Here is a 13,287-nt window from a genome sequence, read left to right as displayed (position 1 = left end):
TCTATGACTTTGTAACATCATCCAAGTAAGCGCAACTTATCTATGGTAAACCTCAGCCTGACGTATTGAACGAACCCTAAAAAATAGACAAATCAGTACCTAACTGGAATGTTTTTCAACCCTAGTGATACAGTGGACTTTCTAATCTAGGCAACCTCCGTGGCCGAGTTGGTATCACACTAGGCTTGCACGCCGGAGGTCCCGGGTTCGATTCCCGGCGAGGTCGAAGTTTTTTCGGCTCTGTGCTAGGAGTTCGGGGTGCACTCAGCCTCGTGAGGACAATTGAGTAGCTACTTTGATCGAGTAGCGAGCAGTGGCGGCATTACCAGTGTAAAGAGATTATTGTGGTACGGAAATTGATTGCAAAGGAGGCACATGGTAATGTTGTGATATCCACAAAAGTTGTGAAAAAGCTCTGCTTTACCACAAAGAATTTGAGATTTGATTGATTGATATTAATGGGAACGACAAAATTGCCTCAAAACACAAATCGAATATACTCATAGACTGCGGGGGTAAAGGGACTTTCCAGTCCTATCCCAGCACTCCCAGCAGAATAGAGAATAGAATATACTTTGTACCTTATATTCTATTCTATTAGCTATTTAGTTAGCTCCAAAGATACCTTAAGACGTATGACGAAATTTTGTAAGGCACCTTACGAGGTACTTTTACCTCACAAGCCAGCTCCCACTCAAGGTCCAAGGTCACCTTAAGACGTATGACGAAATTTCGTAAGGCACCTTACGAGGTACTTTTACCTCACAAGCCAGCTCCCACTCAACGTCCAAGGTCACCTTAAGACGTATGACGAAATTTTGTAAGGCACCTTACGAGGTACTTTTACCTCACAAGCCAGCTCCCACTCAAGGTCCAAGGTCACCTTAAGACGTATGACGAAATTTTGTAAGGCACCTTACGAGGTACTTTTACCTCACAAGCCAGCTCCCACTCAACGTCCAAGGTCTACTGACGATCACTCAAACGTGAACACTCAAGATGACGAGCTACCACTAGCGCTCGACATGCCAGTGGCGGCATTAGGTACTACAGGGGGGTTGGAATCTATCAGCTGATTGGCTCCCGACTGGTTGAGTAACGCCATGTTGGATGGTTTAATACGGGCAGTAGTGCCGACCAGTGTCGGATAAGGAGAAAGGCACGGGGTAGAGCAGTGAGAGTTACTCAGATCACATTGGTCAAGTAGTTTGAGTAGCTCCTCGGGTGTGGGACCGCCACTGTTCTGAGAGGCTGGGGACAGAGGGAAAAAATATATATATATATATATTTTTAACTTCTTCCTCGCCTTTTTAGACGGGGTTGGCGTTTTTCGTCAGCCTCTCAATCAGCCCTCTAGCTAGGTGACTGTTTTGGACTGACATTTGGTTTTGGCTACAAAAATTTCAAGAGTGGATGCCTTTTTTGGGGGGGGGGGGGGAGGGGGAAAATTTTTTTTTTTTTTTTTTTTTTTTTTTTAACTTCTTCCTCTTTTTAGACGGGGTTGGCGTTTTTCGTCAGCCTCTCAATCAGCCCTCTAGCTAGGTGACTGTTTTGGACTGACATTTGGTTTTGGCTACAAAAATTTCAAGAGTGGATGCCCTTTGCACTCAACCTGCTTTCCTATTTCGTTAAAAAGGGAAATTTCGGTCTGGTATCCTCTCTGTTCAAAGTCCACCAGCCTATTTTTTTAAAAAGGTGAATAGAGGGAACTAAAACTCTAGGGCTCGTATCACACATATTTCAGTTCGTTGTAGATTCATTTTCGGTCCTTTCTGATAGGTGTGAAACAATAATTTTAACTTGGACAGAAATGAACCGAAAACGAAGCAAACTGAATCTCAGTGTAGGTGTGAAACGAACCTAATAGCACTAGCATACCTGGTTCTCCTTTGTTAGCAAGGTCCAGGGCCGTAGTGAGGTCCCACATCTGAAGGGCTCCATTACTGTGGCCGGTGAATATGAACCTCCTTGGTCTGGAGCCCATACGACTCGAACCCTCACACTCGTGCACACAGAACGAGGAAATGGTGAGGCCATCCACCGCGCGGATCACGCAAACCCTAAGGACATCAAGTTAAGATTTTAGTAAAAGATTTTATATATTCTTGATAGTTCATTGCAATACATTTTCATTACACATACCGCGGCTATTCTACTAAACTCTTCTGGGCTTTCAACATAACAATGAGTATCCATGATAAAGTAAGTCTAATTACCTAATAATTTATAAAAGAATAAACCGAGTTCCAAGGTGGACAATGAGAAATTCAATATCTATCTAATTCAATCACGGGTTATTTATGGTGAAGTCAAGAGCTTCTTTGTTTTAGTCGAAGAATTTACCTTTTTCCATTGGAAGCCAGTCTGACAAATATCTCTGGAGTTTCGGGTACAACTTTCTGAATAAATACTTGTTCATCATCTTGCTCACCAAATGGACCTGAAACCAAAATGAAATATATCATGATATAAAATATGATAAACTTAAAATAAACATTGGAATAGAAAAGAAAATGCTAGCCTAGTTAGGTTGTAGGGTAGTCCGTCTGTCTAGTAACCGCCAGGTCGTGGGTGTCAGACGAGGTTCGTTCTCGGAACTGGTAAGGTCTTATCGTCCAGAAATCGAAGAGCGGGGGAGTTTACCATTTGAGACTCAGGTAGTCGATTTCATTTTCGGGGGAATTTACATCCGGAAATGAGGACCCTTGAAAAAATCGGGAGAATTTACATACAGCCCGTCTGCCTAGTAAGCGCCAGATCGTGGGTGTCAGACGAGGTTCGTTCTCGGAACTGGTAAGGTCTTATCGTCCAGAAATCGAAGAGAGAAGGAAGACAGGGTAGGAGAAAGCCAGTCGTTCCGAGAACGAACCTTATCCGTTCAGAATAAAATCCGCCCCCGGGCGGGATTATCCCCAAAGGATGGGTCAACCTTCTACGAATCTACGGCCCCGGGCGGAAATCAGACCCGCGATTTAGTCCTACAAGGCAGACGGCCTTCTACGAATCTACGGCCCCGGGTGGAAATCAGACCCGCCATTTAGTGCTACAAGGCAGACGGCCTTCTACGAATCTACGGCCTCGGGTGGAAATCAGACCCGCCATTTAGTGCTACAAGGCAGACGGCCTTCTACGAATCTACGGCCCCGGGCGGAAATCAGACCCGCGATTTAGTCCTACAAGGCAGACGGCCTTCTACGAATCTACGGCCCCGGGTGGAAATCAGACCCGCCATTTAGTGCTACAAGGCAGACGGCCTTCTACGAATCTACGGCCCCGGGTGGAAATCAGACCCGCCATTTAGTGCTACAAGGCAGACGGCCTTCTACGAATCTACGGCCCCGGGTGGAAATCAGACCCGCCATTTAGTGCTACAAGGCAGACGGCCTTCTACGAATCTACGGCCCCGGGTGGAAATCAGACCCGCCATTTAGTGCTACAAGGCAGACGGCCTTCTACGAATCTACGGCCCCGGGTGGAAATCAGACCCGCCATTTAGTGCTACAAGGCAGACGGCCTTCTACGAATCTACGGCCCCGGGTGGAAATCAGACCCGCCATTTAGTGCTACAAGGCAGACGGCCTTCTACGAATCTACGGCCCCGGGTGGAAATCAGACCCGCCATTTAGTGCTACAAGGCAGACGGCCTTCTACGAATCTACGGCCCCGGGTGGAAATCAGACCCGCCATTTAGTGCTACAAGGCAGACGGCCTTCTACGAATCTACGGCCCCGGGTTCAGGATAAAATCCGCCCCGAGCGGGAATCGAACCCGCGGCCTAGCGCTTACAAGGCAGACGCGCCACCAACCAAGCTAACTAGGCTGGCAATAAAGGTTTAGTTAAAGAAAAAGAAAACCGATATTTCCACCCATTCCCGACTTTGAAAATTTGGACCGTTTGCAATACTTCCTTATTACTAGTATAGCTTCGCTTGTACTTTAGGAATAGAAAGTAAAGAAAAAAGAAAAGGTTTAGGAGGGAACTGTAACTGCTAAGGTTTTATCGTTCCGAGATCGAAGAGAGAAGACAGACAGGATAGGAGAAAGCCAGCCGTTCCGAGAAAAACACATCCGTTCAGGTTTAAATCCGCTCCGGGCGGAAATCGAAACTGCGACCCAGTGCTTACAAGGCAGAGGCGTTATCGTTCCGAGATCGAAGAGAGAAGGCAGACAGGATAGGAGAAAGCCAGCCGTTCCGAGAAAACCACATCCGTTCAGGTTTAAATCCGCTCCGGGCGGAAATCGAAACTGCGACCCAGTGCTTACAAGGCAGAGGCGCTACCTTCCAAGCTAACTAGGCTGGTAAGGACTTACTTTGGTGACGGGACTCTGGTGTACGGTAAACGTTTGGAATAGTTGAGGCCCATGACCCACCGTCTCTGGATGTTGCACTATAACCCTTACTGTACCGGATGACGTACCGTATGCAATCTCTATCCAATTTCCACACAGACCTGCAACACAACACACACGAGGGTTAATATAAACACTTTGATTTTCACAACATAACTTTCGCTCGACTTTTCCATAACTTGCGCGAAAACACCCAAAATCGGGGAAAAAGTGGAGTTAATGGAGTAAGTACTTTTTGGTAGCAATGAGACAGTTTTCCTATTCTACCGTGTGACGTGATTAGATTGAACAATAAGTCACCCGACCCGATACACCAAAAGTGTCAATTCTTCCATCCATGTATGAACATACCGGTGTAATTAGCGGCCATTAGGGGCCATTTTCTTAATACAGTAAGTCAATAATTAATTAATAATATTTATTTGCATTTTTGTTTTACAATTTGAAAGTCACTAATTAGGTACGTATTTAACGCACACAATTATTTGTCATGGATAAATCGTAGAATGATGATCGTCATCCAATTTGATTTTCACAACATAACTTTCGCTCGACTTTTCCATAACTTGCGCGAAAACACCCAAAATCGGGGAAAAAGTGGAGTTAATGGAGTTCTTTTTGGTAGCAATGAGACAGTTTTCCTATTCCACCGTGTGACGTGATTAGATTGAACAATAAGTCACCCGACCCGATACACCAAAAGTGTCAATTCTTCCATCCATGTATGAACATTGAACATACCGGTGTAATTAGCGGCCATTAGGGGCCATTTTCTTAATACAGTAAGTCAATAATTAATTAATAATATTTATTTGCATTTTTATTTTACAATTTGAAAGTCACTAATTAGGTACGTATTTAACGCACACAATTATTTGTCATGGATAAATCATAGAATGAAGATTGTCATCTACACAAATGCAGGGATGATCCAATTAGACCTCCACTGTTTGCGCAGTTGTCAGATATACAACCCAGTGGCGTGCCCTAAGCTAAAACACTACTTCTGTGGTTGAGTGGTCAAGAGCACTGACTCTCAACCTGGAGGTGCTGGGTTCAAATCCCGGCCAGGGCGGAAATTTTCTAACCAAACTTTTCCCTTCTTAGATAGACATTAAGCATGGACATAAAAGAATGTGCCTTGAAGTAATGCGAAAGCGGTCTTTCTTTGTCCCATCGGCTTCTCTCAACTTTAAATGCAGGGATGATCCAATTAGACCTCCACTGTTTGCGCAGTTGTCAGATATACAACCCAGTGGCGTGCCCTAAGCTAAAACACTACCTCTGTGGCCGAGTGGTCAAGAGCACTGACTCTCAACCTGGAGGTGCTGGGTTCGAATTCCGGCCAGGGCGGAAATTTTCTAACCAAACTTTTCCCTTCTTGGATAGACATTAAGCATGGACATAAAAGAATGTGCCTTGAAGTAATGCGAAAGCGGTCTTTCTTTGTCCCATCAGTTCCTCTCAACTTCCTCTAAAAGTGTGTCTACACATAGTCGATCGATCATCGTTTGATGTGAATCGACCACCGATCAATGTGAATTGACGTGCGGCCGGTCGACTATGTGTGAACACACCTTAAAATCATCTCAACTTTATAAAAAAACTCGCGGCACACCTAAGGCGACCGGCAACCTTGCGGCACACTAGAAGGCTGCGGCACACAGTTTGAGAAGCACTGGTCCATAACATACCAATATTAAATTTGCGAGTGCAATGTTTGTATGTTTAGGATTAGATGAAGTACTCGGATTCAGTTGGATCTCTGAGCTTCATGTGAAAATAACGTAGTACCCAAAGCAGTGAAGATGATCCTGCCTATCCATTATGTTACGGTGCTCGTTCAAATATTCTGCTTTCAGGTAAGTTGACATTCATACAGGGTGTCTACCAAAAATGGAAAAATAAAATTCCCTGACTTTTCCCGGTTTTCCAGTCTGGTAGACACCCTGTCATAGTGTGAGTTATGGGTATAACATAATGATAGAGGACTCCGTAACTTTTTGAATTTCAATTTATGAGTATAAGTAAATTTTGCCAGCCTAGTTAGCTTGGTCCCGTCCGGGGCGGAATTTATCCTAAACAGATAAGGTTCGTTCTCGGAACAGCTGGCTTTCTCCTGTCCTGGCTAACTGTGTACCTTCTCTCTTCGATTTCGGGACGATAAGACCCCTTAGCAGTTACAGTCCCCTCCATCAAATCTCAAAAAAACTTGACAGTAGAGTTGAAAAAAAAACTCTAAAATTTGAAGACTAAATTCGTCTAAAAGCGGCCCTTGCTATCTAAAAAAGGTATTCTCAAAAACTCAAAATGTCCATTGGCACACCTATGTCTTCAATCATGGCTGCGGCACACTAGAAGGCTGCGGCACACTAGAAGGCTGCGGCACACAGTTTAAGAAGCACTGAGCACTGGTCCATAACATACCAATATTAAATTTGCGAGTGCAATGTTTGTATGTTTAGGATTAGATGAGGTACTCGGATTCAGTTGGATCTCTGAGCTTCATGTGAAAATAACGTATTACCCAAAGCAGTGAGGATGATCCTGCCTATCCATTATGTTACGGTGCTCGTTCAAATTTTCTGCTTTCAGGTAAGTTGACATTCATACAGGGTGTCTACCAAAAATGGAAACATAAAATTCCCTGACTTTTCCCGGTTTTCCAGTCTGGTAGACACCCTGTCATACTTGTGTGAGTTATGGGTATAACATAATGATAGAGGACTCCGTAACTTTTTGAATTTTAATTTATGAGTATGTATAGGTAAATTTTGCCAGCCTAGTTAGCTTGGTCCCGTCCGAGGCGGATTTTATCCTAAACAGATAAGGTTCGTTCTCGGAACGGCTGGCTTTCTCCTGTCCTGGCTAACTGTGTACCTTCTCTCTTCGATTTCGGGACGATAAGACCCCTTAGCAGTTACAGTCCCCTCCATCAAATCTCAAAAAAACTTGACAGTAGCGTTGAAAAAAAATTCTAATATTTGAAGACTAAATTCGTCTAAAAGCGGCCCTTGCTATCTAAAAAAGGTATTTTCGAAAACTCAAAATGTCCATTCGAACTCTTTCCATCGTGTGTTTCAGACCTTGGTCAGTGCATTTTGGGGTTCTTCGCCCACCCAATCTCCCCCCACTACGCGCGCCCCAACCACCTCACCACCCATCGTCCCCTTCACTACCCCCCCACCCCCTGCTCAAATAGCCCAATATGTTGGTCTGGATGGTCTGTACAGACAATTCAAAGATGTAAACGAGAAGAATGCTATGAATGCAGCCGGGACCTTGTTCACGATTGGGACCAACACGGCCGCGTTTGGTAAGTCACGAACTTGGGACCGGTCTTATGATATCAAATTAGTGCAATAGTCCTAAACTAAAATGGACGCGGCACACAAGAGATCAGGAAGAGACCGCCTTAACATAATAATATATAATGAAGTTAAGTTGTACGACACGATGTCCCGTAAACTTGGCTACAAATATTGAAACTTTTAATCCAAAGTTCTCTTTTTTTTAAAGAGGTTTGATGGAGGGAACTGTAACTGCTAAGGTCTACCCGTCCCGAAAGTGATATCAAATTAGTGCAATAGTCCTAAACTAAAATGGACGCGGCACACAAGAGATCAGGAAGAGACCGCCTTAACATAATAATATATCAAATGAAGTTGAGTTGTACGACGGGATGTCCCGTAAACTTGGCCACAAATATTGAAACTTTTAATCCAAAGTTCTCTTTTTTAAAAAGAGGTTTGATAGAGGGAACTGTAACTGCTAAGGTCTACCCGTCCCGAAAGCGAAGAGAGAAGAAAGACAAGATAGGAGGAAGCCAGCCGTTCAGAGAACGAACCTTGTGTGTTTAGAATAAAATTCGCCCCCGGGCGGGAATTGAAGCGTGATCTAACGCTTGCAAGGCAGACACGCTACCCTCCAAGCTAACTAGGCTGGGATAGGCAATGTTAAAATAAACTCACTCCTAACGTAGTCTATTTGAAGCCTGTTTAACCACATAGCTCCGAGAAAACAGATACAGTTTACATGAAACAAGTTCGATTCACGTCATCTAAATCCAGTTTAAGAATTTTATCTTTCGTCAGTGGAGCAGAAAATAAAATGAAAATTATTCGCACACATCGAACGTTGACCAACCAACAAACAAAAGTTGACATAGAGCGTAGCTAAAAGAAATCAAATCACAACAGAGCGTAACTAGAAGACATCAAAAGTTGACATCACAAACATTTCCTTTTCCAGGCACCAATCTACTCAACGAGATTGTCAAACTCAACAAGGCGTCCCTGGAAGCCCTCATGGCATCCGAAAGCAACCTCCTAGACGGCCTCATCAACGCTAATCAGGCCGTTCAGCAGTCATCCCAACGTCTCTTGAACGGCACACACACTGCTATTCGATCCGATCTGGATAGAAATATAAAGAACTGGGATTTGGTGACGGATATGTTTGCTACGGGGGCTAAGAATGCCGTCAGCGGAGGAGCAGGAGGATCCAGCGCTATTAACATTCAAACCAGTTTTGGGTGAAAACGTGAGAAGAGTATGGAGAAATCAACGACAGATGCCACACCTCCATGAACGCTAGACCAAAATCTAGCAATATTAGAGCGCGATCCGCCCCGGGCGGGAATCGAACCCGCGGCCTAGCGCTTACAAGGCAGACGCACTACCAACTAAGCTAACTAGGCTGGCAGTTTACATGAAACGAGTTCGATTCACGTCATCTAAATCCAGTTTAAGAATTTTATCTTTCGTCAGTGGAGCAGAAAATAAAATGAAAATTTTTCGCACAAATCGAACGTTGACCAACCAACAAACTCAGAAAATAAAATGAAAATTATTCGCACACATCGAACGTTGACCAACCAACAAACAAAAGTTGACATAGAGCGTAGCTAAAAGAAATCAAATCACAACAGAGCGTAACTAGAAGACATCAAAAGTTGACATCACAAACATTTCCTTTTCCAGGCACCAATCTACTCAACGAGATTGTCAAACTCAACAAGGCGTCCCTGGAAGCTCTCATGGCATCCGAAAGCAACCTCCTAGACGGCCTCATCAACGCTAATCAGGCCGTTCAACAGTCATCCCAACGTCTCTTGAACGGCACACACACTGCTATTCGATCCGATCTGGACGAATATGAGTCAAGTCAGGGTCACTCCAAATATGTAAGTAACGCTAGGTGAGAAATCTTCCGAAGGATTATTGTGTTGCGCACGAATGCTTGTCACAAATGTCGGTGTCCGAATGATACATTGTATGACTTGCACTTGGACTCGAACCACCGACCTTCAGGAGATCCCTACCACCTAACTTCAATCGCCAACCAGTCTTCTCAGCAAGTGTATTAGATGCAAAAGCGAAAATATGACCAACATGAAATAAATTTGATCAAGGAGGAAACTTTGTGTGTGGTTATAACTGATGGGTAACGTCACGTGAAAGATCAAAGAAAGTTGTGCTTAATTAATATGAGGGGTCGGTCACAGGGGTGATCTCACGTGCTGTTGGCGATTTCAGAGAGTAGCCTAGGACTGTGTTAAGAGTTGGTTAAAAATCCAGCGAAATAGATAAGGTGGCATAAACTCATGTGACTAAATTACATAAGCAGTTGAAAAGGGTTGCCTCCCGGATACCTACAATCAATGAAGGCCTAGGACTATCCAGGTACAGTCACATGATAGGAGACTGCTCAAATAAGTTCAGCCACTCACTATCAGGTATACCTGATCAGGGCCCAAGTCTCCAAGCGTGTTCAGAGGTCAACAAACATTTCAACAAGAACCTGTAGACCTGAGCTTAAAGTAATAAGAGGGAAACAAACATCTCAACAAGAACCTGTAGACCTGAGCTTAAAGTAATAAGAGGGAAACAAACATTTCAACAAGAACCTGTAGACCTGAGCTTAAAGTAATAAGAGGGAAACAAAGAGAAACAGACTAGATCAGATATGGATTTCCAAAGCACATACTTGTGATGTGGTTTACCCAAATCTCAACTCGGAGTGAAAAAATTGCAAAAGGAGGTAGATTACGTAGATTGGTTTGATCAAATATTTTTTCTGCACATCATCAATTAGGTAAATCAATTTGATCAAATATTTGTTCTGTACTGCTTCAAAGTGATCAAATATTTGTCCTAATCTTCTATAATTTTAATTAACCATAACAAAACCAAAGTCAACACACACAAATGGAACACTATGATTACTATTTGCTCAAAGATTACATAACTACAATATTCATGGTACACATAACATTTCACAATCAGACGAGATTTAGACGGCAGATCAAAATGAAGTCCCATTTCTCCATTCTATCATCCCACCGTCTGTATTTCTGTGTTTTCTATTATTTGATACTAACAGGACAGGTAAATAAATCTTGGAAATAATAAGGTAAAAGGTATTGTAAAATTATAGTTTACCAGATTTCATCTTAAGTTTTGTCAATAATGTACTCCAGAGATTCAAAGAAATAAAAAATGTCAATTTCTCAACATGGTAATTTTATCCAACTTGGATAAAATTCTAAGTCTCGGCCAGGATTGAATTCAAGCTCTCCTAGTTATTTATCAGGCCAAGTGTCTTGCCCATTACACCAACAAGGTTTTCTCAGAGTTCTACCATGGATCACATGATCACACGTCCAACATTTCTTTCTTCGTCTTGCCCATTACACCAACAAGGTTTTCTCAGAGTTCTACCATGGATCACATGATCACACGTCCAACATTTCTTTCTTCCAGGCAGTCGTGTCGCAAACCGAGAACCCCAATGCCAAATCCGTCCCCCCACCGGAAGGCCCCAAACACATGGTGCGTCCTGATGAGGTCAAATCCGTGATCGAGCAACACAACAGCATCATGCACAAGTTGGCAGGTAATGGCATAAGCACAATCGATTCGTTGCAGAATGCTGCGACATCCACAGTGTACAACTTGAGCTGGTATGCGACCAGTCTCCTCAGCAACACTCTCAAGATTCTCTCCAATACCATGCAGACAGCCAAGGATGTGGGTGTCAACACGTTGAGTGCTGGCGTCCGGGTGGGGATGAACACGATGAGAATGGCTGACGGCGTGGTGCGAGGTGCTCTAAGTTTGGCCAAAATTGGAACGCACGGTGTTGGGAACCAACTGAGCAGCGCTTCCGGTTTCTTCAAGAATGTGTCCCAACATCCTGACGCGCTGAATATGAGTCAAGTCAGGGTCACTCCAAATATGTAAGTAACGCTAGGTGAGAAATCTTCCGAAGGATTATTGTGTTGCGCACGAATGTCCGAATGATACATTGTATGACTTGCACTTGGACTCGAACCACCGACCTTCAGGAGATCCCTACCACCTAACTTACTCTTTGAAGTTACTGCTCACAATTTTGCCAGTGCTATTCAACGCGCCACCCACGCCTTGTCCTATCTGACTGGCAATCTGACTAGTGGTTGTCACGAGGCCTCCGCTTAGAAATCCAAGTAGCTCCGAAGCCATACCGAGTGTATTGATGAGCTGTCCAACCGCATTGGAAGCAAGATTCCCAAGATTATTCGCCGCATCGATTGCCGCATTACCGAAAGATCCGAGTGAGGAAGTACCAAACTCATTGTCAATCAGCCCTCTAGCTAGGTGACTGTTTTGGACTGACATTTGGTTTTGGCTACAAAAATTTTAAGAGTGGATGCCCTTCGCACTCAACCTGCTTTGCTAATTCGTTAAAAAGGGAAATTTCAGTCTGGTATCCTCTCTGTTCAAAGTCCCCCAGCCTATTTTTTTAAAAAGGTGGATAGAGGGAACTAAAACTCTAGGGCTCGTATCACACATATTTCAGTTCGTTGTAGATTCGTTTACCTTGTTCACGATTGGGACCAACACGGCCGCGTTTGGTAAGTCACGAACTTGGGACCGGTCTTATGATATCAAATTAGTGCAATAGTCTTAAACTAAAATGTACGTGGCACACAAGAGATCGGGAAGAGACCGCCTTCACATAATAATATATCAAATGAAGTTAAGTTGTACGACACGATGTCCCGTAAACTTGGCCACAAATTAATATTGAAACTTTTAATCCAAAGTTCTCTTTTTTTTTAAGAGGTTTGATAGAGTGAACTGTAACTGCTAAGGTCTACCCGTCCCGAAAGCGAAGAGAGAAGAAAGACAGGATAGGAGGAAGCCAGCCGTTCCGAGAACGAACCTTGTGTGTTTAGAATAAAATTCGCCCCCGGGCGGGAATTGAAGCGTGACCTAACGCTTACAAGGCATTAATGTGTTGCCTGCTCGGGAGCTTTGCTCGGGACATTTGATGTGACGTCATCGTATACGGGAACGTATGCCGTGACGTCAAAGTTTACGATTTACCGGTATTTTTTAAATCGATTTATCTCGGGGTCTAGAAGTCTTAGAGGAAAAAGAAAAATTCCCTAGTTCCTCATTTTTTCTGCTCTCTGACTTTGAAACCTCACCTGAGTCAGCGCAACTGTTCTATTGAAAGTGCTATCGCCTGTAAAGCTGTGTAATCAATCGACGAGGTGAATCTATGTATGTTGTCGAGGCAGTTTAGGGTTACAGTCGACATCGGTCGACGGCCATCGACTATGTTTGGACACAGCTTGAGGGCAATGACAAAAGAAAAACACAAACAGGAGTAAAAACCCTGGAAATATTGACAAAATTAAATGAGCATGAGATTGTTTATGTATCTAATACTATGACAATAAACTGAACAGAAATACAACACAACGTATATTTATACAGGTGCTAACCAATTAAGGAAGGTAAACTACAGTCCTGCATACTCCTCAGCGCAACTGTTCTATTGAAAGTGCTATCGCCTGTAAAGCTATGTCCACACATAATCGACGAGGTGAATCTATGTATGTTGTCGAGGCAGTTTAGAGTTTCAGTCGACGTCGGTCGACGGCCA

General features: G+C 43.6%; 3 protein-coding genes across 4 annotated transcripts; 2 read left to right on the top strand and 1 right to left on the bottom strand.

Moving 5' to 3' along the window:
- Positions 1-343: 343 nt before the first annotated feature.
- Positions 344-2,465, bottom strand: LOC103507499 (BTB/POZ domain-containing protein KCTD3). Its single transcript, XM_026822335.1, has 3 exons — positions 2,344-2,465; positions 1,879-2,060; positions 344-1,251 (listed from the first exon to the last, which is right to left on the bottom strand). Exons 1-3 carry the CDS (start codon positions 2,463-2,465, stop codon positions 995-997), a joined length of 561 nt encoding a protein of 186 aa, XP_026678136.1. The 3' UTR covers positions 344-994.
- Positions 2,466-6,103: 3,638 nt separating this feature from the next.
- On the top strand, positions 6,104-8,973 carry LOC103507492. 2 transcript variants are annotated; one of them, XM_026822342.1, is made up of 3 exons: positions 6,104-6,212; positions 7,435-7,666; positions 8,602-8,973. In XM_026822342.1, exons 1-3 carry the CDS (start codon positions 6,159-6,161, stop codon positions 8,886-8,888), a joined length of 573 nt encoding a protein of 190 aa, XP_026678143.1. In that variant the 5' UTR covers positions 6,104-6,158; the 3' UTR covers positions 8,889-8,973. The 2 variants fall into 2 exon arrangements, with proteins under 2 accessions (XP_026678143.1, XP_008470185.1); XM_008471963.3 differs by lacking the exon at positions 6,104-6,212 and adding an exon at positions 6,828-6,945.
- Positions 8,974-10,619: 1,646 nt separating this feature from the next.
- On the top strand, positions 10,620-11,650 carry LOC103507497. The gene is made up of 2 exons (XM_017443356.2): positions 10,620-10,739; positions 11,115-11,650. The coding sequence occupies exons 1-2, from the start codon at positions 10,662-10,664 to the stop codon at positions 11,592-11,594; spliced, it is 558 nt and encodes a 185-aa protein (XP_017298845.1). The 5' UTR covers positions 10,620-10,661; the 3' UTR covers positions 11,595-11,650.
- The last annotated feature ends 1,637 nt before the right edge of the window (positions 11,651-13,287 follow it).

Source organism: Diaphorina citri, unplaced genomic scaffold (assembly GCF_000475195.1).
Source record: "Diaphorina citri unplaced genomic scaffold, Diaci psyllid genome assembly version 1.1 scaffold318, whole genome shotgun sequence".
Lineage (NCBI taxonomy): Eukaryota > Metazoa > Arthropoda > Insecta > Hemiptera > Psyllidae > Diaphorina > Diaphorina citri.
Note: the sequence above shows the minus strand (reverse complement) of the source record. Positions and strands in the feature narration are given on the sequence as shown.

Coding starts and splice junctions, on each gene's coding strand:
- LOC103507492 (XM_026822342.1), top strand. CDS start 6,159: ATGATCCTGCCTATCCATTATGTTACGGTGCTCGTTCAAATATTCTGC. Junction 6,213..7,434: donor TTCAAATATTCTGCTTTCAG/GTAAGTTGACAT, acceptor CGTGTGTTTCAG/ACCTTGGTCAGTGCATTTTG. Junction 7,667..8,601: donor GACCAACACGGCCGCGTTTG/GTAAGTCACGAA, acceptor TTCCTTTTCCAG/GCACCAATCTACTCAACGAG.
- LOC103507497 (XM_017443356.2), top strand. CDS start 10,662: ATGAAGTCCCATTTCTCCATTCTATCATCCCACCGTCTGTATTTCTGT. Junction 10,740..11,114: donor ATTTGATACTAACAGGACAG/GTAAATAAATCT, acceptor TCTTTCTTCCAG/GCAGTCGTGTCGCAAACCGA.
- LOC103507499 (XM_026822335.1), bottom strand. CDS start 2,465: ATGATATATTTCATTTTGGTTTCAGGTCCATTTGGTGAGCAAGATGAT. Junction 2,061..2,343: donor CTGGCTTCCAATGGAAAAAG/GTAAATTCTTCG, acceptor TGATGTCCTTAG/GGTTTGCGTGATCCGCGCGG. Junction 1,252..1,878: donor TGCTAACAAAGGAGAACCAG/GTATGCTAGTGC, acceptor CTCTGTCCCCAG/CCTCTCAGAACAGTGGCGGT.